Source organism: Telmatherina bonti (genome assembly GCF_933228915.1).
Source record: "Telmatherina bonti genome assembly, chromosome: 4".
Lineage (NCBI taxonomy): Eukaryota > Metazoa > Chordata > Actinopteri > Atheriniformes > Telmatherinidae > Telmatherina > Telmatherina bonti.
In genome coordinates, this window is record NC_136622.1 from 22,147,786 (window position 1) to 22,172,929 (window position 25,144).

The 25,144-nt window shown below is 41.6% G+C and overlaps 2 protein-coding genes across 4 annotated transcripts in view; both read left to right on the forward strand.

Moving 5' to 3' along the window:
• Window positions 1–21,168, forward strand: part of wnk3 (WNK lysine deficient protein kinase 3) — a gene marked incomplete at its 5' end in the record, with an annotated part of 32,523 nt that extends 11,355 nt beyond the window's left edge. Inside the window, 17 exons of one of the 3 annotated variants that reach the window (XM_079239289.1) lie at window positions 96–420; window positions 624–733; window positions 865–1,032; window positions 6,002–6,048; window positions 9,976–10,111; window positions 10,228–10,344; window positions 10,432–10,533; window positions 10,615–10,660; window positions 10,776–10,928; window positions 11,040–13,087; window positions 13,824–14,070; window positions 16,387–16,466; window positions 16,550–16,884; window positions 17,003–17,238; window positions 17,330–17,425; window positions 17,512–17,672; window positions 17,986–21,168. In XM_079239289.1, coding sequence (XP_079095415.1) covers window positions 96–420; window positions 624–733; window positions 865–1,032; window positions 6,002–6,048; window positions 9,976–10,111; window positions 10,228–10,344; window positions 10,432–10,533; window positions 10,615–10,660; window positions 10,776–10,928; window positions 11,040–13,087; window positions 13,824–14,070; window positions 16,387–16,466; window positions 16,550–16,884; window positions 17,003–17,238; window positions 17,330–17,425; window positions 17,512–17,672; window positions 17,986–18,540 — 4,962 coding nt within the window. In that variant the 3' untranslated portion in view covers window positions 18,541–21,168. The remainder of the gene's footprint in view (window positions 1–95; window positions 421–623; window positions 734–864; window positions 1,033–6,001; window positions 6,049–9,975; window positions 10,112–10,227; window positions 10,345–10,431; window positions 10,534–10,614; window positions 10,661–10,775; window positions 10,929–11,039; window positions 13,088–13,823; window positions 14,071–16,386; window positions 16,467–16,549; window positions 16,885–17,002; window positions 17,239–17,329; window positions 17,426–17,511; window positions 17,673–17,985) is intronic. The other 2 variants (XM_079239290.1, XM_079239291.1) reach the window with 2 other exon arrangements.
• A 587-nt stretch (window positions 21,169–21,755) lies between these two features.
• phf8 (PHD finger protein 8) overlaps window positions 21,756–25,144 on the forward strand; it is a 13,171-nt gene continuing 9,782 nt past the window's right edge. The window contains exons 1-8 of the mRNA XM_079238500.1: window positions 21,756–22,008; window positions 22,607–22,905; window positions 23,093–23,178; window positions 23,690–23,816; window positions 24,202–24,362; window positions 24,503–24,644; window positions 24,807–24,993; window positions 25,102–25,137. Coding sequence (XP_079094626.1) covers window positions 22,808–22,905; window positions 23,093–23,178; window positions 23,690–23,816; window positions 24,202–24,362; window positions 24,503–24,644; window positions 24,807–24,993; window positions 25,102–25,137 — 837 coding nt within the window. The 5' untranslated portion in view covers window positions 21,756–22,008; window positions 22,607–22,807. The remainder of the gene's footprint in view (window positions 22,009–22,606; window positions 22,906–23,092; window positions 23,179–23,689; window positions 23,817–24,201; window positions 24,363–24,502; window positions 24,645–24,806; window positions 24,994–25,101; window positions 25,138–25,144) is intronic.

Below are 25,144 nucleotides of genomic sequence, written 5' to 3' on the forward strand. Positions count from 1 at the left end.
GTCACTCCAAAATAAATTCTGTGAACCCAGAAACCTTCAACCTATGTATACATATTTTTAATCTATTTTCATCACTCCCTTTTTCTTTATCACAGGTGAAATCAGGCTTTTTCCATGAGAGTGATGCCAAAGTGGTGGGAAAATCCATCAGGGACCGTGTAAATCTTATCAAAAAGTCAAGAGAGCGTCGACAGCAGCAGCTGCTTCAGCAAGGCATTGAAGAACGAAAAGGCTTATCGCTCACTTCCTACGCTTTTTCTCATCCATGCCCATCTTCACTGATGCAAGGGGCAGCTGGACAAGTAGGAACTGGAGAAAAAGGAGCTGGAGGAGTCGTGCAGGAGTCTGAGGAGCTGCCTGAAGTGGACCAGCATGTCAGACAGCAACATATTTTCAGTGGGACAACCCTGAGTCTGCCAGGTAATGAATGTATTTTCATGACATGTACCAAATGGTGGGAGTAAAACTACACATATTTATGAAGCAAGTGACATGGTGAAAATTTAGATGAAAGTAAAACCAGTGAATGTCACAATTTGCACAAGTACAGGTGTTTCACCTTTTTTTTTTTTTTTTTTTTTTTTTTTTTACAAATTGTTTTCAAATTGTCTTTCACTGAGAAGGGGAGAGCATTGGCTCTGCCAGCTGTGAATCCTATGCAAGCGGACAGAGCCAGGCGTACTCTCAGCAAGGGGAATCATACTCCCACTCCCAGAACACTCTCCCCCCTATGGTAACCATAGGTCTATGCTTCTTTTTTATTAATAATTACCATAAATGGCTTTATTAAATAGCATTTGAAATCATTGTACTGAAAATACAAAAAAGAATTAATATGTGTTTTATTTATTTCTTGTGGTACAGAGTACTGGTGCATTGACTAATCCTCAGACCTTCTCTCTTGGTGAGAGCGGAAATGTTCCAAATGTGCCTCTTGGTCAGAGTTTTGGTATTTCAAGCATGTCCATTGGCCAAAGTGGAGGGGGACCTGTTGGTCAGACATTTCTTCAACCCAGTACTATGGTTCCACAGGTATCTTCAAGTGCAACTCTAAAGTATATTTTGGTAAAAAGGATGATGTTAAATGTCTTAGAATAATAGAAGTAAAGCTATAATCTCGGTACTTTTTTTTTTTTTTTTTACATCTGTGCGCTTTTCCCTTAAGTAACTATTAAATATCAAATAACAACTACAAATCAACCCCATGATTGCAACCTTACACAGAGTTTCTTCCAGGAAGTAACTGAGTGGAGAAAATGAAGTGCAAGAAATAATTCAAATTTGTCATTAAAAATTGTTTAGCCTTGTTATGTAAATATGAGCTTCTGCCCAGTTTATCTTTGATTCTATGTCCCTGTTTAGCTTTTATTTATAAGCTGTGCCAGTGTAAATCTCTGGCAATCCAATGCACACTCCCATTGAAACACTGTGGGAAACTCTGTGATTAAAATGAAATATGTTCATAATTTATGCTGCTTACCAAAGCTTATTCTTAACCTAATGTTTTTTTTTTTTACTGCTTTCTTCTCCCCTTTCTTTCAATTCCATTGAACATTTTGTCATTATCACTACATAGTCACAAACATTTCCATCAGATACACTTCAAACTACCACTCCCCATGGATCAATGGCCCCTTCACCATCATATATACCTCCTGTTTCCCCACAAGCACCCATTAATGTTCTCTCTACAAACATGCCAGTCAATGATCCTGCTGGACTAGCAGGGACCATTGTGCCCCACGTTCAGCAGACCCTACACCCTGCCACTCCTATGCATTTCACTGACACCAATCTCTGTGTTGCACAACAGCAAACACCGCCTGTCATCACCCCACAGCAAACTGTTGTCCCACAACAACCAATAGGGATGGATCCACAAACCACCTCCCTTCAGAAGCTGCAGTCAAAACAGAAAATAGAGGCCCAAGCCACTCTGCATGAACAGCAAGTTAGTGCCACTGTACTGCCATCAGAACAGGTTCAGCAGAGCATTTCAGCTTCAGCTGTCCAGAAACATCAACATGAACCTCTGCAGCAGATCTGTCTACAACAGCCTGTCCAACATGTCCAGCCAAATTCTCAGCTGCATGGTATGGAGCAACCAGCTACGTCAGGACCTCAGCCAGTGGAGCAGCCCCTGACATATAAACTGCAGCCAACAAGTGATCCTTCTGAGCAAACAGTGATGCAATCCCAACAACTGCAACAACTTCAGCAACAGCAAGCTCTGTTACAACAGCAGCAGCAACAGTCATTGCAGGCTGAGCAACATCAGTTGTATGTCCAGCAGCAGTTTGGTAATCAGCAACAAAAAGCTCTCCTTCAACAGCAGCAACAGCAGGCCCAGTTACAACAGCAGCAAGCATTTCAACACAAACAACTGATGGATCAACAACAGCAACAAGCTCTTTCAAAGCAAGAGCAACAACAACTACAAGGTCTTGTGCAACAAGAGCAACCACTACAAGCCCTCTTACAGCACCAGTTAGAGCAACAACAACATAAACAAAGTCAGTTTTATCATGTAGGACAACATGAAGGTGGAGCACAAACTGAAACAGAGATTGAACAGCAAAGTGGACAACCACAAAAGAATTTATTTCAGCAAAAATCCCAGCAGTCCCAACAACAAAATGAACAGCTGCAACAGCAGAACTTAAGCCAGCAGATGGAACAGCAGCAGCAACAAGTACTGATGCAACAGCATTTGCAAAACCATTTAATTTTACAGCAGCAAAAGCTACAAGAAGAGCAGCAACAAGTACAACGCAAGCAACAGATAGAGCAACAACAGCAGCAAGCTCTGCTGCAACAGCAATTGGAACAGCAACATCAACAACAGATCCTGTTGCAACAGCAACAAGCAGAGATATTACAACAACAGGCTTTAATAAAACAGCAGATTCAAGAGACGAAGCAGCAGCATGCTGCCATCATTCAGCTGCAGCAAACTGAAAAACAAGAGCCTGTCCCCACTCCACAAAGCAACACTGAGCTGCAGATTCAGCAGCAACCTAGTGATATACATAAGATGGGCATCCCACAACTAAACACCAGTCAGTTTGCACATCATACTGCTGAACAACAAATGATAGAGCAACAACAGCAAGTAAAATTTAATCAGCAGGAGCAAGCATTTGTTGCTCAGCCACAGCACCATGCCTCTGTGATGGAACCTCATCATTCAGTTAGTACTCCAGCTGGTACTGAAGCAGTTCAGCACCAAATACATTTAGTTGCTCAGTCTCAGCTGCCCATGAACATTCAAACCACACAGATCCTTGCCCAGACGTCTCCCGTTGTCCCCACACAGCAAAGTGAAGTTCATTATCAGAAGCAGATCCCAGTGCTTTTTCCAGTCCAGTCAGCTCCTCGAGCTGCTCAAGCAATGGCTGAGACTCATGTAACACCCCCAGCAGCAATGACTCAGGGACAAACCCACATCATCAATACTCAGCAAGTTCCTTTGCAGACTAGTTATCCCGGACCTGTAACTCCACCACAGAGTCAGATGTCTGCTCAGCCCTTAATCCAGTCTCAGCCTCTGCACACAGCTATTTCCCAGTCCCAACCACTACATGGCCAGGTCTCAAAAGCTGACATGCAGATGATGGGCCAACAAAGCCAAGCTGCTGTTCACTCTCCAGTTGCAGCTGGTTTAGTTCCTAGTCAAGTCCAACATGAGACTCATATTCGGCAGAATGTTCAAATGGCAGGGCTCATCCAGCCCAAGGTCCAACAACAACCTCAGGGCCAGCTGCATCCTCAGCCTTCAGCTGTTCCTTTGAACCCCCAGTATGTCTCCCAGCCCTCTCACCAACTAATGCCAACTGCACAGCAGGATGTGGTTCCCATTACTCAGCAGCAGGTGCACCAGCAACCAGTACTCCAGTATCAGCAGATGATTCTGTCTCCTGGCTCAGTGGGAAGTATTGGAACAAAGATAGATGGTTTTACTTCCATAGCTGATCCTGCAAACCTTAATGCTACTCCACATTCCATGCAAACTGGACAAAGCGAAGTTCTAGGCCAAACAAGACAACACCCAGTTGTCCAGCCTCTGCAGCAGTCCCAAGGAAACACCACTGACCCTTCATTCATTCAGCCAATCTCCCAGACATTTGTGCCTCAGTCACCTGAGCAATATCAGCTTCCTCAAGTGCATCAGCAAACAGCCCTACCTATCCTACAGGTCCACCCCACAGGACCGACACAGCCAATTCCATCTCCCATTCAGCAAACATCTCTAACTCCAGCTATGACAACCCTTGATGAGACACAACTTCCTCCACAGTGTCCCCCTACTTCACACCTGGGGGTTCAGCCTCCTGTGCAGTTAAGTCCCAGCAATGTGGCCGAGCCTCAGTCACAGAACAGGACCCTGCCGCTCTACGGTCACCTAGTTGCAGGCGCCCCACCATCCCCACAGCACCAAGCCAAACAGATGATGACAGCTCACACACACACACAAACCAGCAATCAGTTTCAAGCACACTCCCAAACACAGACACAAGTTCAGACACAAACTCATTCTCACACTCAGACACCAATACCTGAACATCTTGCTCCGTCTCATACTGTCTTTCCTGCACAACAAATGCCACTCAGCCCTTCACATATTTCATGTCCTTCAACATCACTACCAGCTCTCCCATCCAAACTACCTGCCACTGCTCCTGCTACAGAACATCCTACATCTCAGCCAACAACCCAGGTAACCTTACCGGGGCAGGCCGACTTTATTCCCACCTCTCCACCTGTAACTACTCTACAATCACTTGACTCTAATGCTCCCATACTGCCCCAAGCCTCGTTGCAAGACTGTGACCTTTCCATACTGGGCATTTCTCAGGTACATAAAGTATGAAAAGTTGCTATATTAATTAAGAGATCATGTGACTTTGTTGACATAAAAGTAGGATAAATGAGAGTACTGTGTGGGAAAAAATTCTGACTACATCTCAAACTAACACTTTCTGATTCTTAAAAAATCTGTATTTTGTTGAATTAGCCAACGGACCAAAATTGTTGATCTCCTTGGAATGCAAACGCATCATTTAAAATGTTCAGAAAGCAAATTGAACACTTATGCTGCATTAAGTTTCTTTTTAATTAGATGTCAAACGCTGCTAAATTAAAAACAACAAAAAGGCTTTCATAAAATAAAATACAAAGTACATAACAAATTGTATACTGAACACAATTATTGGCAGCCAGTGCCAGTGTTTATTTATTTGGTAGATACTATGACAACTTTGGTAGCAACTTGTTGCCATCTTGAAGTTTCTTGCACCTGTTTTTCTTTTTTTTTAGTAGTTTTTGCCATTCAACATTTGCCATTTGTTCAGGCTATTTTAAGGCTGCCAGAGTCGTCACAGGTTTTAGCTCTCTCCAAAGGTTTTTAATGACATTTAGACCACGCGTAATCGCTAACCCATTTACAAAATTGGATCTTCCAACTTTTATTTATTCAGTTAAACTTTTTTTTTGTTGTACAGCCATAAACCCCTAAAGAAATCTGCTAAATGTCAACACACAATATATTTCTTTTGAAATGGTTTCCACAGTGTCCTGCTCTTCATGATTTTTTCCTTGGTGCAACATTTCTTAGAAACATCACAAGCATTTACAAAAAGTATTTCAACATATCTGGAATTTTTCTCATTTTGCTTAAAAAGTTACTTTTTTTTAAATGAAGGAATGTTCTTTTTCAGGAGAAATAAATTTAGTTAAAATTTCTATGCCAATATTTGTATTCAGGTTCATTTTGTGATTGTATTTCTTACATTTGCAAAAATGTTTAGGTAGCTAGCAAATGCCATCTATAGTTCAGCATACAGTCCATCTTACAGTTCTGTAGTTTCTATAATTTTTGGCAGAACTACTTCCACCTTCACTCATAGTATTGCTTTAGTTGCATCTGATGTTGCCGCTACTTTCACTTTTCTTTTTTTAATATGTGCATGTATATTATCTGCCTATATTTACTACTCTCCAGGATGGCCTTCACCTAACAAGAACATCAGAACACCATTCTTCATCAGGGTAGGTCCAATTTCAATGTTCACTGACCTCCATTGACAGATAATATGTGAAAAGAATACAATAGCAAGAAATTATTAAAACATTTTGCATTTTAGCAGATGTTTGAAAAGGGGATTTATTTGTTATGATTACAAGAAGCATTGAACCAGGTCTTTTATCATTTTATCCTCAACTGAAAACATTTATCTTTTATATAAGATTGGATAAAATTACACTGTTGGAACAATGTGTAAAATGTAAATAAGATATAGATACAATTATTTTTCTAATCTGATAAACCAAAATTTTATTAACAAAGGCACATTGTAAATATGTCCAATATTCACAATGAAACATTTCGCTGTTTCAATCAAAAAATTAAATTATCCTGAATTTGATTTCAGTTAGATTTTTCAAAAGCTGTGATGGATTGGCAACCTGTCCAGAGTGTACCCTGCCTCTCACCCAATGATTGCTGGGAAAGGTTCCAGTTAATTTGTTTAAGACATGTGTCAAGTAGAGAAAGCCTCAACAGAGAAACTTCTAAAATTGGGTTAAGAACTGTCCAATGCATATTTCAAAGTGGAATGACTGTGGGGAACCTGCTGCGTTTCAAGGAAGAAATCCATCCATCCATCTTCTGCCGCTTATATGGGGTCAGGTCGCAGGGGCAGCAGCCTATGCACGGAAGCCTAGACTTCCCTCTCCCCAGCCACATTTGCACACTCTGCGGGGGCGATCCCAAGGCGTTCCCAGGCCAGCCGAGAGATATAATCCCTCCAGCGTGTCCCCGGGGTCTCCTCCCAGAGGGACCTGCCTGGAACACCTCACCAGGATGGAGGCATCCAGAAGGAATCCTGACCAGATGCCTGAGCCACCTTAACTGGTTCCTCTCAATGCAGAAGAGCAGTGGCTCTACTCTGAACCCCTCACGGATGACCAAGCTCCTCACCCTATCTCTAAGAGAAAGCCCGGCCACCCTGCGGAGGAAACTCATTTTAGCCACTTGTATGCAAGATCTTGTTCTTTCGGTCACGACCCACAGCTCATGACCATAGGTGAGGGTAGGAACGTAGATTGACTGGTAAATTGAGAGCTTCGCCTTCTGGCTCAGCTCCTTCTTCACCACGACAGACTGGCGCAGAGTCCTCATTACTGCAGACGCCGCACTGATCCGTCTGTCGATCTCACGCTCCATCCCTCCATCCCTGAACAAGACTCTGAGATACATAAACTCCTTCAGGACCTGACTCCTGACCCGGAGAGGGGCAATCCACCCTATTCCGGCTGAGGACCATGGTCTCAGATTTGGAAGTGCTGATTCTCATGCCAGCCACTTCACACTCGGCTGCGAATCGCTCAAGTGAGAGCTGGAGATCACGGCCAGATGAAGCCAGCAGGACCACATCATCTGCAGAAAGCAGAGACCCAATCCTGAGCCACCAAGCCGGATCCCCTCAACACCTTGGCCTAAAAATTCTGGCAATGTGGACCAAGCTCTGATACCTGTCGAGCAGGGACCGGACAGCTTGTGCAAGCGGGTCCAGTACTCCATACTCCCGTAGTACCCTCCACAGGAGCCTCCGGGGGACACGGTCGAACGCCTTCTCCAGGTCCACAAAGCACATCTAGACTGGTTGGGCAAACTCCCATGACCTCTCCAGGGCCCCAAAGAGGGTATAGAGCTGGTCCACTGTTCCGTGACCAGGACGAAAACCACACTGCTCCTCCTCAATCCGAGAGTCGACTATCCGATGAACCCTCCTCACCAGGACTCCTAAATAGACCTTACCAGGGATGATGAGGAGTGTGATTCCCCTGAAATTGGAACACACCCTCTGGTCCCCTTTCTTAAAAAGAGGGACCACCACCCCAATCTGCCAGTCCAGAGGCACTGTCCCCGATGTCCACACGATGCTGCAGAGGCGTGTCAGCCAGGACAGCTCCACAGCATCCAGAGCCTTAAGGAACTCCGGGTGAATCTCATCCATCCCCTGGGCCTTGCCACCAAGGAGCTTTTTGACCACCTCAGCGACTTCAGCCCCAGAGATAGGAGAGTCCACCCCTGAGTCCCCCAGCTGTGCTTCCGCATCAGAAGACGTGTTGGTAGGATTGAGGAGGTCTTCGAAGTATTCCTTTCACCGACCCACATCGTCCCGAGTTGAGCTCCCCATCTCCACTGTACACAGTATTGACGGAGCACTGCTTCCCCCTCCTGAGCCGCCGGATGGTGGACCAGAATCGCCTCGAAGCCATCCGGAAGTCTTTCTCCATGGCCTTGCCGAACTCCTCCTAAGCCCGAGTTTTTGCCTCGGTGACAGCCGAAGCTGCATGCCTGGGTGGGGCGTGCCTACCAATCACTCCCCCCCAGGTCTCACTGTCATTGCCCACGGAAGCAGTGTAGTCCCCCAGCAGAACAATGGAGTCCCCAGAAGGAGCACCCTCCTACACTCCCTCCAAGGACTCCAGAAAGGGTAGGTACTCTGAACTGCTGTTCGGTGCATAAGCACAAACAACAGTCAGAACCCGTCCCCCCACCTGAAGGTGGAGGGAAACTACCCTTTCGTCCACTGGGGTAAACCCCAATGTGCAGGCACCAAGCCGGGGGCTGCTCGGTGCCTCTCACCATGAGCAACTCCAGAGTGGAAGAAGGTCCGGCCCCTCTCAAGGGTACTGGTTCCAGAGCCCAAGCCATGCGTCGAAGTGAGTCCAACTATATCTAGTCTGAACCGCTTAACCTCGCGCACAAGCTCAGGCACCTTCTCCACCATAGAGGTGACATTCCATGTCCCTAGAGCCAGTTTCTGCAGCCGAAGATTGGACCACCAGGGTCCCCGCCTCTTGCTGCCGCCCAGCTCACATTGCACCTGACCCTGACGGCTCCTCCCGCAGATGGTGAGCCCACGGGATGTGGGGCCCACGTAACCCTTTTGGGCTGAGCCACCAGATGCTAGCTCTCGTGCTCCACCCCCAGACCTAGCTCCAGAGCGGGGCCCTGGTGACCTGCAAGGGAACATTTATGCCCATGGTTGTAGTCATCATAGAGGTCTTTGATGACTACAACCATCAAAGACCTCTATGATAACCAGACAAACCATGAAAGATAAACCAAGTAAAACTCAGGGCTATGTGTAAAAGAACATATCCACATGCCAAATGTAAAGGGGACTCAAATGACTGGGACTTAACAACTGTGCAGCTTTAAAAGAAGTACTTAACATTAAGGCTTACTGAAGGAAAGATGCTTCAATTTACTAGGGAGCATAAAAATTGGACTCTATATCAATGAAAAAAGGTCCAAATTTACTCTATTCCAAAGAAATGGGTGCATGAGGGTAAAAAAAGAGGTGAATGAAGTGATGCAGCCATCATACCTAGTGCCTACTGTACAAGCCTGTGGGGGATAGTGTTATGATGTGGGCTTCCTGCAGTTGGTTAGATCTATGTTCAGCAACATTATGTGCCCAAAGAATGACGTCAGCTGATTACCGGAATATACTGAATGAGCAGGTGATCCCATCTATTGATATTTTTCTTTCCTGATAGCTTGGGCATGTTCCAATGGCAGGATTCATTAAACTCAAATTGCGGAAGAATTATTTGTGTAGCATGAGACATCATTTCACACATGGCTTAGCCACTATAGAGTTCAGATCTGAACCCATTTGAGAATTATTTGGATGTGCTTAAGAGGGCTTTGTGCAGTGTTTGCACTTTCCCATCATCAATACAGTATCTTGATGAAAATGCAACATTGGATGGAAATAAATCCTGTGACATTGGAGAAGCTTGATTTAAACAATAAGAATGTGTTGCCTTTCTTTGGGTGGGTGCCAACTTATCTCTTTGGTCTGGAAGTGTATATAAGCACATAACTAAAAATGGTTCATCACAAACTTGACTCACATATGCTTTCAGGGCAACATATAACACAAATACCATCCACAGGTCATTTCCGGCTAATGGTGAAGATGCTCTGCAGCTTTTGGCAAATGGAAAATTAGAGAAATCAAAGACTCAGAGAAGAGCTTCATATCTGAAGGCTGAGAAAGGTTTTCAGCAGTTTCAGCTGAGCATGCTCCAGGTGACTAAAACAACACCATGAAAGAAACAGCTTAATCTTGTTCTTTTACATTGTGTATTTTATTGTCAGGAGTTTTGAGGAGATTTTGTAAATATGTATAATAATAATTTCCCCAGGTGTCTGGGACAGGAGACAATATGGTAGAATGTCAGCTGGAGACTCACAGTAACAAGATGGTGACATTCAAATTTGATATTGAAGGAGATGCACCTGAAGACATAGCAGATTACATGGTAAACTTTATGATTTTCAGTTGTCTCCATTCATGCTTAAACTTCATTGCATAGCTTCACAATTTGCTGTTTGTTTGCATGTTTTAGGTGGAGGAGGACTTTGTCCTTGATGTGGAGAAAAACAAATTTGTTGAAGAGCTTAGAACAATAGTTAAGAAAGCCCATGAAATTCTCCAGACACAATCACGGGTATGTTGATTTACATCTGTCACCTCTTATTTTTTGTCTTGGTTTGATAATGTTGAATTTGAATCTTTATTTCCCCATTAGACTGGATCAGCTGAACATTTACATGTGGGCACTCCCACTAGCTCAAGTGAGTCTGTAACATAAATTTTCTTCCTGATACTGTAGGTTGTAGAATGAGAAAATTCTGTACATGTTACAACTTATGTTCTCACGAGTATTAAACTGTCTTTGTGCTTTTCCAGTGGACTCAGTGCCCCATTCTTCTCCAGTTGGGCGGTGGCGCTTCTTTATCAACCAGACCATTCGTCATAGAGACTCCCTTTCCAGCCAGGGAGCAGTCACGCCACCACCCACTGCAGAAACGCGGATTCCCCAATCTCCTGTTAGGGATAAAGGTAAGGTCCATGCATGTCAGTTTGAATGCTGTTGCTTATTAACATCGCTGAACATAACAAAAATTAACTGTTTTATTTTTTTTTTTTTTTTTGTTGTTGTTGCTGCTATAGAAAATGAAGGATCCCAGTGTCAGGAGTCCTTGCCTGGAATAACTTCTACCCCCCACAGCACCCTTTCCTCTACCTCTTCCCTTGTCTCAATTGTGTCAGCCCCTGCCTCCATGGCCACTGCAGCCACTGCGGCCCCCGCTCCTAAAACCACTACTGCTAAAAGCGTCACTGGGCCAGTCTCCTCCCCTCTCATTGACTCAAGTGGTCTTGAATTACCAGTGCTCCCCTCAGCTTCTGCTGACCAAATCCTCAGTTCCCCTTCAACCACATCAATACTTGCTGCGGCTAACATCCCCACCATGTCCACTGCTCCTGTTGTTGTGTCTCCACCATCTAATACTATTCTTCCTGACAACCTAACCCCACCTGTCACCAGTGTTTGTGCCTCTGTAGGTCAAAATATTGGTGACACAGTGATTACTGCACCATTGTCTAGTGCATCTGCTGTTGACCAGTCGTCTTTTCATTCCCCTTCTACTGCAGCAACTTCTTCTGTCAGCCAACTTAATGTAGAGCAGCAGCAGACATTCGCCCAGTTAGCCACCCCTGCCCTGCCACAGCTACAAATTGCATCACAGCAGCAGGCATCTGCAACATCATTGCCACAACAGGCAATGCAATTTGAACAACAGATACAACTTTCAGCACCACAACAGCCACTATCACAACATCAAATTCCACAACAGCGAGAACGAGCACTGCAACAGCCTTTGCAGCAGTTGCAGCAACAGCAACTAATGCAAATGCAAGTACCACTTCAGCAGCAGCTGACTGAGGCACAAGTACTGCCTCAGCCAAGTCATGCAGACATGTTACAGCAGTCTGTGCCTCTGCATCAGTTTCTGCCACCATTGCCCCTTCACCAGACCCAACCAACACTTGTTCAGCAGCAAACATCTCAGTATTCTGCACAGCTACTCCAGCAGACTCACTTCCAGCAGTTACCACAGCAGATTTTGGTACCTCAAGCTGCTATAGTTCCACAGCAGCAGGCCCACATTGATCAGCAACAGCAGCAACAGGTAAACCTACAACAAACAATAAATTTAGAGCAGCAGCAATTGGTGCAACAGCAGCTGCAGCAGCAGCAACATCAGCTGATTTTGGGCGCAGTAGCTCAAAGCCAAATGATGCCCTCATCCATTAGTCAACAACTTGTTCAACAGAAAACACAGCTTAATGTTAGTCCTTTACCACAACAGCAAATTCCTCAGCAAACCCAAGTGCCTGCTGAACTAGCACAGCATGTGCAGTCACAGAAACAGCTGCAGCACACTGAGCAGCAACAGGAAACGGTTAAAGCCATGCACACGCCCCAGAAACAGCAGCAGTTTCCACTGCAGAAGCAGTCTTCTTTGCACTTGTCAGAGTCAGAGGTGTCCACTGGAGAGACAAGTGTTACAGAGGACACAGGAAGCTATTCTGCCCCTTTTCAGCCTTCATCTGACTCCTCGCTGCCACCTCTCCATCTCAGCTCTACAGAAGCCCCCTTACCCAATTTCTCTCTTACAATGACACCATCTCCTGCTCAGCCTTCTTCTGTGGCCGAGTCAGACAGTGAAGGCCCCCCCAAGATTGAATTTGTTGACAATCGCATAAAAACTTTGGATGAAAAGCTGAGAAACTTGTTGTATCAGGAGTACAGCAGTGGGGCTGCAGTGGCTGGAGCTCCCTCTGTTCCGACATCAACGGCCTCCACATCAGCAGGAGGGGATGAGTCATCTGAGCCACAGTCACTCCACCACTTATCTTTTCCCCCACCTGCCTCTTCTTCAGATACTTCCCCTCATTCCTCTTCCTCCACTACCTCCTCCTCCACTTCTCGTTCCCCCTCCACCTCACCTGACCCAGAAAGGGATGGAGGTGGAGAAGAAGCTTCTACAGGGGTTCCCAACCCTGGGGAGTCGGGCCCAGTGGAGCAGCAGCCTGGCTCATCCCTCCCATCCACTTCTGCTTCATCTGCCCTGCCTACTTCTCCCATCCCTCCCTTTCAGGATGACTGTGCTGGCTCCCAGCGCCCACCGGTACCAGGAGAACCAACAATTCTTGTGAGTGTATACCAAGAACAATATTTTGAGTAAATTCTGTCTTAGATATGTCTCTATGAAGAGAAAATTGACTCATTATTGTGTGTGTGTAATATGTGATTTGGAAACTGTGTAAACTGTGTGTAACCGAGTAGTTGTATGTGTATTACATGGGTTGTAAACTGTACAAACCATTTTGTGAGGAACAATAGGTACTTGCAGATGTATTTTCAAATGCACATACAAACATCTAGAAATTACACACACGTTTACAAATGCAAAAATTACAAAAATGCTCCAACATTAATATTTTACATACAAATTTAATAGTTCATGTTGAAAAAGCTATTATGCATACAAATTGTTAAATACAGAAACTATTCTAGATATTTGTGTATGCATTTTAAAATATCTGCAAGTACCCAAAGATACACACAAACCATGTAATACAGACATAACTACCCAAAGTTACACTAAATGAGTTTACACAGTTTGCAAATTACCCCCCAACCAACCAACACACACACACACACACACACACACACACACACACACACACAGTTGATTTTCTCTCCATACGTCTCACTGTACTAAACTGACTTTATTGTACTGTTCATATTTCAGTGTATAAATGTGACTCCACTCTGTTCTCTTTCAGTTGTCTGTGATTACTTGTTATATTTTGATGTTTTTTTGTTCCTCCTTTGTTTATGTCTCATTTCCACGCAGCCACTCTTAATTGTCTTAACTGTTCTAGGCTGTAACCTCACACTCTGACACCTGTGCCACTGGAGATGCATCATGGCCCCCCAATCAGCATCCGATTCCCTTCCGGCATGGACAGCATCAGCACAATGCAGGAGGTGGATATTTTGGCCTAAACCTGACATGTCCTAGTATCAGAAATCCTGTTAGCAAGAAATCCTGGACTCGAAAATTCAAAAACTGGGCATGCAAACTGCGCCACTCCGCCAGCTTGTTCAAGAAGCCCAGAGTCCAGCAAGGTAGCGTCCTCTTAGAAAGCGAGAGAGAGAGAGCGCGAGACTGAGAGAATGGGGGTGTTGGGACATAAACTTAAATCAAATGTCTAATACTAATTTTAACATAGTGAAATAACTTCCTTAACCCTCAATAATTAATAAATCTCAATTTTATTCGATAATAATATTTACAACTACATGATGTTGTAGATGTTATTTTACTACAGTCTCCATGTAATGTCAGTGTTGACATCACTGCATACATTCCTGTTTTCATTTATTTTGACTTTTTTTTTTTCCTTTTGACAATATTTTATTTCCTTGGCAAACTTTCTTTTTGCATGGGTTAATGAGAGGCAGGAACAGAAAAGAGTAGTGGAGAGTGGGAATTTTGCACTATGTAGGAAAACAATTCCCATGCCTTCCAAATGCAGAGGAGCTCTGGTGTAAAGTCCATCTATGAATGGTATCCAGGATATATATCTCTTCATCTGACTCCTCCACACCCTCTTCATCACCCCAAGCCCACAGGCACAACCAGCAGCATTCACCTCATGTCCTCACCTCCACCTGCTGGCTCAGTGTAGACACCAACCTGCAACTAACATCGTTGAACAGACAAGATAGATGCTGAGTAGCTTAGCTGATGTTATTGTTTATCATTCAGAATATGTTTGGACCCTCTGGATATGCTTGTGCAGTGTAGCATTCCTTAGTGAAACTCCAATACAGGATAATATTGTAGTGGATATGGCTATCAAGACATTTTTGCATTATTAGTACAAAATATATTGAATATCATAATGAGAATTTGATATGAACCTGTTTTAAAAGAGTTTGAGACGTTGCAAAGTATGATTAAAACAGGGAATGACAAGAATCACAGATCGTTCAAACCCTTTTTTGTATGTTTCCTGAATTTGATCTCATCTATGTTTGGGAATGACAAACATAGATGTGGAGGGCATACAAATGTGCTTGACACATGCACCTTTTGGAAGATCTTGAAATGTCCGCTTGACACTTCTGAAAACCATTGTTAAGGAGGATAGTTCCTCAGCACCCGGTGTGTTATCGTAGCAGGCCTCAAAACCTGAAGCCAATTTGCCATCCAAATATTGTCTTTTACTTTGAAAACTTTGATTATCAGAACACGGCTCTGCAGTGGAAGAATCCCAGTATTAAACTTGCTGTTTAGCCCTGTCGTCTATTAAAATCAAGGCACTAAAACTCATATAATTATCAAAAGTGACAATAAAATGGCTTTCAGCAATTGTTTTATTGGTTAAATATAAGAGTGAAATGGTTTATAAACTTTTTTCATTCTGTTTTTATTCACATTTTACACAGTGTCCAAACTTTTTTGGAAACAGGGTCATATGCATTGTGTATAATACCCAGGGTCTGCAAGTAACACCCAGACTTGCTCTTGGGTAGGCTTTTTATATGTCTAAGCTTTATCATGATGTATTTCTCCACCCATCTTGCATGTATTTGTGTTTATATGTGTTATATGTTTAGCAGTAGCTTAGATCCTCTGCTACAACAGCACATGCATGAGCACCAATTTTATGTTCGACACGACCTACTAATAATGGGCCATTACCTGTAAGTAACACCTGTAACAGACTGCACATTTTCTTTTTATTTTCATGTTTATTTTTAATATATCCGTGATATTCCATGTCAACACTTTGCTACTGTAGTAATCCAAAATATCAAACACACTGGCTAATATCACTGTTGATCTGGGCCTACATTTCAAATGTGATATTGGGCTTTGTTGTCTGCTATATGAGTGGGTCAGTTGTCTATCAGTGAGAATGAAAGAGTGGATGTGTGGGTGGGTGGGGTACACTGTATTTAACTGAAATTTTATGTTGTTGTTTTTTTTTTTGTTTTTTTTTTTTGTATTTAATGACCAAAGCTTTGTTTTTAATGAAACAAACATTTACCACACCTCCCCACATACCCAATAGTTTTTTCATCAACAAAAAATATACATTTATTAAGTTTGTTTGTTGTTTACAGTTTATAAAGTTACACCTACACAACATACATAATGCTTATACATTTAAAAAAAACCTGCATGTAAGTTGCATAAGTCACAAAGCTAATAATGTTTATTGTTGCTGGGAGATTTTTAACACTCTCCTTTTGTCTTTGTGTCCCATGTCTATCTGTGTGCACTTGTGTGTTTTACAATGGTCTGCATTTTTCTGTGTTGTTTTGGTGTTTGTATATGTCTTCATTCATGTGCTCTTTGTACATGTTTGTCTGTGTTCTTGTCTCTGTGTTCTTGGCTCCCCTTTTTGTTTTTCATCCCTATGTCTTTATTAGGGAGACATTCAAGCGATCTAGGAGACGAAAAGGAGGAAAAATTCCTAAATCCACCTCAGTCCTGCCAAGGACGATTTCAGGTAGGACTAATACTAGTCATTTTTTCTTCACTTTGTTTTTGTCTCAGTGAGTGCCAAATATCTCCCACATCTGCTGCCAACAGGTGACTCCAGTTCTCCAGACCTCTCCGCCAAAGGATATGACATCAAGCCATGCTAGCACTCACAGGAAAGTGGGCCGCTTCTCTGTCACCCAGACTGAGACAAAGAAAGAGGACAGACGGACTGACAGCTCACCAGTGTCCCCCGATTTGGAAAGGGAGAGAAGGAAATCTCGGATAAAGGAAGGGGATAGAGAGGAAAGTAGGAGGACACCTTCAGTTGTTCACTTGGCTCGTGGTGTTGGGCACAGCCACTCACCAGTGGGCAGCAGTGATGATGATGAGAGTGAGCTGGAGGATGAAGAGCTGAAAAAAGAACTTCACAAGCTTAGAGAGAAGTAAGCCAGTTACTTAAGTGTTTGTCTCTGAATTGACAGGATGAGCCTCTTTGTGCTTCATTGTGCTTTATTATGTTTTTAATCCTTTACAGTATGTAAGAAATATGTTATCTTGTAGGCACATCAGAGAAGTGGTTTCTCTTCAGGCCCAGCAGAACAGAGAGCTACAGGAACTGTACAGACAGCTTCGCTCCATAAAAGACCAAAGACAGAGTCTGCCTGCCTTCCTTTCCCGAACCCCTCCTCTCCCCGCAGCACCTCCTGTCCTCTCTCCACGCAGGCCCAGGCCAGCCAAAACTAAGCTTCGACCTCGGCCTCACTCTCACATGGATAACAATGGAGTTACTCAGTTTGGTTAGGATTTGATCCTTTCTTTTTTTTCTCCACTTTCTCATTTATAATTTGCATGTGCTCAGCATAACTACATCTTGTGTTTGTCTTGCAGGGATTCAGCAGTCAAGTAGTTTTTCAGGCAGTGAGCAGGGTAGGTTGTCACCTTTGCGCAACCCAGAGTACCGCGCTTCACTTCCTGCTAAAAGAGGTAAAGTCTATCAAATCAGCACCCAATCAATACGCTTTATAGATAATGCAAATCAGTTATATTAGTGCTGCTTCAACCTTCCACAGATCAAAGTCCTTCAAGGAAAAGCACATTCACAGACGAACTGCACAAGCTGGTTGATAATTGGACAAAGGAGACAGTGGGCCCTGCCCCGCCTAAGCCTTCGCTAAATCAAATCAAGCAGATTCAACAGGTGCAAGAGTTGGGAGGCTGGAGCCAGCCAGAGGTATAACTTCATACCATTGGGGTCATTGTACCATGCTAAAAGTAACCTCATTAGGTGTTCAACAGCTTATTGATCTTTATTTCCTACACGTATGGTATGATTTTGTCTTGCCAAATTTATCAGTGGCTTTTTGTGATGTTTATATCATGTTATATTTCTGTTAACCAAAGTCCAATAGTCAGATAGTTTTAACTCATAGTGAGATTAAGGACAAAAAGGCTCAAATATGCTTGATATTATTGATAATTCACATTTGCCTAAAGTTTAAAAACTATTTACTTCCCTCAGTGTTCATTAATATATTATTTTACAGGTGGCTCCACCAGGCTGGTTCCCAGCAGCACAAATGAATCCCCAGGCAACCCCAGCCTCTGCCATCTTGACAGGGGCAGCCTCATCTCATTACACAGGTGGAGGAACCCTGACCACTTTGCCCTCCTCAGGACCTCCACAAACGCACATGGCTCAAGTGCCGCAAATGCAGCAAAGTTTACATCTCCCACAGTCTCTTCCCCTGCAGCAGATGACCTATCAGCAGTCACCTCTCCCCCAGCAAATGCCACAGTCCCGGATGCAAGCTCCCATGCAGACACAGACACAGACCACCACCCAGCTGCCCCACTCACCACCACAAAGCCAACCGCTGGTGTCTTCCCAAATGCCCACATCACCAGTGTCTATGACCACGTCTCTGCTGCCTGAAGGTGGCACCACTGTACCCACTGATAGCACTGCTGCTACTGGGGGGGCATTTTGCTCCTGTTCCTCTTCTACCTGTTCCTCATCGTGCTCAACTGCTGCTCTACCTTCCAGTGCCAAAATTAACCCAACACCCCCAACCTCTACTCTTCCTCTGGGACAGAAATAAAACCAAGTGAAATGTGAAGTCAAAATGAAGTACCAAGAGATGGAAGTACTTAGTGGGTCAGAGCATAAGCTTATTCCATTTGATGTCTCACTTGTGTGTTTACATGAGAGAGTTGGGACTGAAGTGACTGTATGGGTTCCAGTTTGTTTCTGGGTGAGATGGGAAGTGAATGTGAAAGACAGAAAGTAGATTCAAGCATGTACAGTCAGGAAAGATGCTTGGATGTTGAGATGTATAAAGTCTTAAATGTATGAGTGTGTGCATTTATGAGTGTGGGTGAGTATGGAACCTTTGAGTACATATCACTTTGGATACAAAATTAACAGTCTTGTTTTTCTTTGCAAACCAGCTCTGTCGGACCTAAAATCTCCCAAAACTGAGAGAGCAAGGACAAAATATTTAACAGCGTTGGCATTTGTAGGTATAATTTGTCAATGCTTACAGTGAAAGGACTATCCATTTTAAAAGTGCAATTAGTAATGGACATCTAAATTGATCAGCACGTATTGTATTGATTTATCTGTCAGGCATAAAATATTTTTGTAGAGGTGATGATTAACATATGCATTCAAAAGTTTTCATAAATTTTTAAAACTGTAATCATACAACACAATATGTTTTAAGTGTTTTCCCTACCATTAAACTAGCCCCCTCCCTGCCCCCCCTACGCCCACCCCCATCAGTTGGCGGATGTCAGTTGGGCACAACACCACCCCAATGCCAAACACCCAGTAAGAAATACTGTGTTTTATTATACAATAATTAAAAACCAGCATGTTAACTAGCTGAATATGGTAAACCTATGCAGCTGACCTTTTTCCATAGTGCAACCAAATGCTGCAGTGTTGTGTACAGAACAGCATGTGCTTTGTATTGTTTCATTTATAAACAAAACAGTCCAAATTAACACAATTGAATGATGTAATTATATGATGGTAAACAATAAAAATGTCATCTGTATTCAGTTAATACGTGAAAATACTCAACCCAAGTCTGCATGAGCTCATCATGAATTAGACTTGTCTGAGTGCAAAACTGCTTGCACCTGCTGTAAATTTCACAGTTACTAATTGCATCCTTAAGAAATAATCAGTCATTGGCTCATTCACTCTCCCTATTGTTGGCTTTCCCATTTGACATTTTTGCTTTTGTTTTGTTTGAGTTCTGCATATCAAAGTGTATTAGTGTCATGCTGAGGAAGAAGATGAAGAAAAGAAAAAAAACTGCCAAGTGTTGACTGGGGAAACCATTGTAAATAGGTTATTCCCATGTTGCCTTTTAAAATTACTGCATTTTTGTGAGTGTGTGTTTCTGTGTGACAAAGCTTTGTGATAGTCTCATGGTAAATAGCTTCCTGCATTGCATCCCTTTTTATTTTTCTTTCGTTGAAGCAGCCTCCCGGATATCACTGTACTCAAATGGAAATGTTTAATCTGCCTAAGATCTGGGCTTGCTTCCCAACAAACAAATATTAGATCATATTGGTTATAAATTTGATGTTCAACACTGTTATAATACCCTCAGATGTGTAGATGTCAGCTTTGTTTGGCATTCCTTATTTCAATTGTGAACTATTCAGTCTTTGACCATCAATGTGAGTGCATCAATCAGGAAATGATTTCTGGGCCATAGCTGTGCTGTGTGCACACCATTTAAAGTTCCATTCCTCTATTTCCAAATGTAATTTGTAGATACAAAGATAGTCCAAATAATATATCCCTGGCAGATATATTACCTTACAATTTAATGGCTTATCAGTGCACTTAGCCATACAAGCGTTTGACTATTGATGGTCAGACTTTATTACATTTTTTTTTAGTATACTAGGTAGCCAGTAGTCCAAGCTGCATTTCTGTTTTATTGATTATAGAAAGATTGTGTGCCACTGAAAACAGGAGCTTGCACAAGATAGAAAAACTGCTTAACGTGAGTCAAAGACATGAAATAAAAGTGGTTAAGGAGGTTCAGAGTATGGTTGTTGAGAAACTGCATAATCTAGAAATTGAAATCTTAAATTCTCTGTATTTGTTGCTTTTAAAGACTTCCTACATTTTCACAGAGGTGTAGGTAATAGTGAAGGTGAGATACTGTGCTGTCAGGTCTGATACTAACATGTATCTAACAAGCTACAGCTTAATGGTCACCATTTTGAAGCAGGCTTTGTCCTTGAAGTGTTACCAAAATGTTATCTAAAAGATAAAAATTATTTTTGTATTTTGGAATGGGGTTGTACAAATTGTAAAATTGTGTTCTCATCATTTTAAACCAGAGGTTATTTGAAATTAGAAAAAGAAAAAAACAAACAAAAAAAAAACACCAAAACACTGGTTTTCATCCCTGTTTACATGGGACTTCCTGTCTTGATATACTTCTTTTGGGCATTTGCAGGCATGGGTAATTTCTAATTATTTTCCGATGGATTTTGGTCATCATTTTTGAATGACAACATTCTGGATAATACATAACAGAATGACCCCAAATTTCCTGCTGTGCAGCAGGTCTATAATAATAAAGGCATTAATGCCATAACAATCTGGGGAGTCCCAAAATGGCATGACTGATAACCAATGATAAAAAAATATATATATATATATTTGGGACAAAAAACCTGGAGACTTTAAAATATGTTGCTGGTGATTTAGCCTCTGCAAAGTGTAACTAATTCAACTGTTGATTTTATTTATGTTTTGTAACTAATCAAAATAAATGATGTTAAACATCAAATTACCTATTTATTTATCTGCCCTTCCTCCTTTTTCCTGATTACTCAAAATCAAGGTTGGGAGGCTCTTACCCTGGAGTCTATACTCTGTTTATGTGTGTGTGTATATATATATATATATATATATATATATATATATATATATATATATATATATATATATATATATATATATATATATATATATATATCTCAATTATATCAATTACAAAAATTGATAACATCAGTTTTTAAATATCAAGCAGTTGAAAACTAGTTGTATTAAAATAAAATTGATTAAACAAATAAGTATGTTAAGCGACAAGTCAAAACAATTCTTTGAGGGCATTTTGCATAATAGGTTCTTGAGCAGCTTTATTATTTAATTTTGCTGCGCGTTTTTTCCTTTTTTTCTTTTGTAATGGAACTCCAATTGATTGTCCACAACTTTATTGTTCCTTCGACAGCAGACAACAGCGAACAACCGTCTGACGTTATACCCTTTGAAATGGCGCTGATGCAGTTAAATACGTTGTTGTTTCTAGTTATCGTAGTCGTTTAGGGTCGTTTCTGGTTTTAATTTCTGCTCTGTTATTAACATCTGGGCCTGGGCTTTACATTTTTGTATTACTGAGTTGATAAACAAAAATGTGGCGAAGCAAATTGTCAATAATAGACGTTGCATAATAAGGCCGCCGTTTTCCCCGAGCTAGCGTAGGGATTACAGCTGATTTTCAGTGCTCGGCCTGCCGCAGAGCTACAGTTCGGTGAGTTGCACGCGGTTAATGCCGTCCTAGTCATTAGAGAAGGTTTCTTGTGCAAGCAGTAACCATTTTTTTTTTACCATAATGAATTGTTTATTACACATTAAAAGTATTGTTTTTACCGTAACTGTGGTTTAAGTTTTCGTATTGTTTATTGTTGTTAGCCGACTTAGCATACCATGTACTTAGCTAACATTAGCTTACTTGCTATTCAGGTCATAAAACGTTGCCCTGTATGTTTACAAATAGCCAGCTAACGTTAGTACTTGCTAGTTTACTTACTTTAATGTTTTTAAGAAGTGATAAGAAGCAAACCATTTCTGAATAAACTCTACGAAGGTGCTCAACTTAATGTACTTTTACGTCTGCATTTAGATCATATAAATTGTTTTGATACCAAACGATATCACATCAAGACTAAATTTCACTCAGCTGAAAGGAACCTGGTTTCATTGGTCTTGTTAGTTGACTGAACCTGCCCCATGTTATGATAGGAGCACGTTTCAACTAAAAATACCTCCGAACTAACTAGGATGACGTACATTATATATCTACTAATTGGTTTTCTTTTTTATTCTTTGTTTTTGTTTTGTCATGACAGATTTTTCAAGTGAATCTCAGCGGACATGTCTATTAACGGGAATCTGGAAGTGAAGTGACATACCAAGAGTTCATTTCTAACGTTGTTATAATTACTGCGTGACTGGTGAAGCCTACAGTTTGACAGATAGTCTCTCCCATTTTATTTATTTATTTTTTTTAAACAAAATTTCCATTAATATTATACACACAAGCACTCAACATGGCATCAGTGCCGGTATACTGTTTGTGTCGCCTGCCCTATGATGTGACACGCTTCATGATCGAATGTGACATTTGTCAAGACTGGTTTCATGGAAGGTAGGATATTTTAAGAATTTTTTATTGTGTTCTGCATTGAATTTCACACATTATGCTGTGCAATACATGATGGGATTTCATGTCATTTTCTCTGTACACTGTTAAGAAATATGTAATTTTACTCATAAATCAGTTAGCCATTGAATATGCTCAGAATATTTTGCATAATATATGTGTTTTTGTGTAGCTGTGTTGGAGTAGAAGAGGACAAAGCAACAGAAATAGACCTGTATCACTGCCCCAACTGTCAGGTCACCCATGGGCCATCTGTCAGTAAGTTGACTCATTTTTTAAATCTTTCTATTTTCCACTTTTGCCTTTTGGCAGACAGTTGTAATGCAGAGAGAATGGAAATGCAGCGGAACAGAGCAATAGAATGTGTAGATATTGCTGCTTAAAGAAATGTATACCACTTGTTATCAAAATTCCACTTCATTACTACCACATATCTTAAATGTACATTTGTCTAGTCCTCAAGGGCCACAATCATCCAGGTTTTCGATGTGTCACTACCCCAGCACACCCGACATTAATTAGACATCATGCAGAATTTCATATGCCATTGGATCCATTTAATGTGAGTCTGGTGGTTGAAACGGGGACACATTGAAAACCTGCTGGACAGTGGCTCTGGGACTGGGGACTGACTTTTTTTTTTTTTTTACCCCTGACCTATGGTGATAGTAATGCATTCATTGCTTCAATTGATTAATTCAGCTATTTAATTAAAAAAAAAAAAAAAAAGCCATATGCTGTTAAATGTGATCTGTTTCTGTTTTCTCAGTGCGCAAACGCCGTGGAGGAAATAAGCAGACAGATGGAAATGCTGCTGCAGGAAGAGATCCAAGTCGACCTGTTAAGACTGGGAGCCCACAGTTTGTTAGGGAGCTACGGAGTCGTAACTTCCCAAAGTAAGATTTCTATTTAGCAATGGCTGAAGTTCATTATTTGCAATCTTTAAAATACATTGTATATTTCCAAGCTGTGGTATATTGGTTATAGTGAACACCATGTACTGTTTTATTTACTGAAAGTGAAATTAAAGCTTTGGTTAATTTTATTGAATTGTTTTATTTTATCAATTGACTAATTTAGTTTGCCATTGAATGTATATTTTTCACTATCATTGATGTGATACAGTTACATGTTGCTTTTTAAATTTTTTTAAAAATATTTTCTTATTTCCCACACTATCTTGTTTAAAAATGTGTATTTCAGTTGTATAATGTTTTCTTTGTTTTAACATTTTTTGTTGTTGGTAATTCTTGTGCATGTTTATCTGTATTATTGATACAGTGCAGACGAAGTCTTGCTAAAGCCTTCAGGAGCGCAGCTGACTGTTGAGTTTCTGGAAGAGCATTCTTTCAGTGTTCCTGTCATGGTGTTGAGGCGGGATGGCCTTGGCATGACCCTTCCTCCATCCTCATTCAGCGTTAGTGATGTAGAGCACTACATCGGTAAAGTTTTTAATATATGATAAGCATTTAATTTGGGTACATAGCTCTCTACTATTCTTTAATATTTTATGTACATGATACAGAAATTGCACTTTATTTTTGTTATGAAGTGAACTTCCTAAAAACCTGTTGAATTGCAGGTTCAGACAAAGAGATTGATGTGATTGATGTGTCTCGGCAATGTGATCTGAAGATGCGGTTGGGGGAATTTGTTGAATACTACAACCGCCCTAACAGAGACAAAGTGCTTAATGTAATCAGCCTTGAGTTTTCTGATACCAGGTATGCAAACATACTGACTACAACACATGCAGCTTTCTTATTAGTAATATTACTTGAATTTAATGTTGAATCTTTACAAACAATAGACAAAGCCAGATTGTTTGAGCTCTGGTAAAATAAAAATGATGTACTATGGACTAAAGATGTGTTAACTTGTTTTAGATTGTCAAACTTGGTGGAAACTCCAAAGATTGTGAGGAAACTGTCCTGGGTGGAGAACCTTTGGCCTGAAGAGTCTGTTTTTGAGCGTCCTAATGTGCAGAAGTACTGTCTGATGGGAGTGAAAGATAGCTATACAGACTTTCATATCGACTTTGGAGGCACATCAGTGTGGTACCATGTCTTGAGGGTGAGAATGCAAATGCTTTGTTTGAAAGGTCAACATTTAGTTTTAGGTTTTCTGTTTTTAATAAATAAGCCTGTAATTGTTAAAGCTTTTCTCTCTGTGTTTACTCAGGGGGAGAAAATTTTTTACCTGATTTCTCCCACCCCAGCCAACC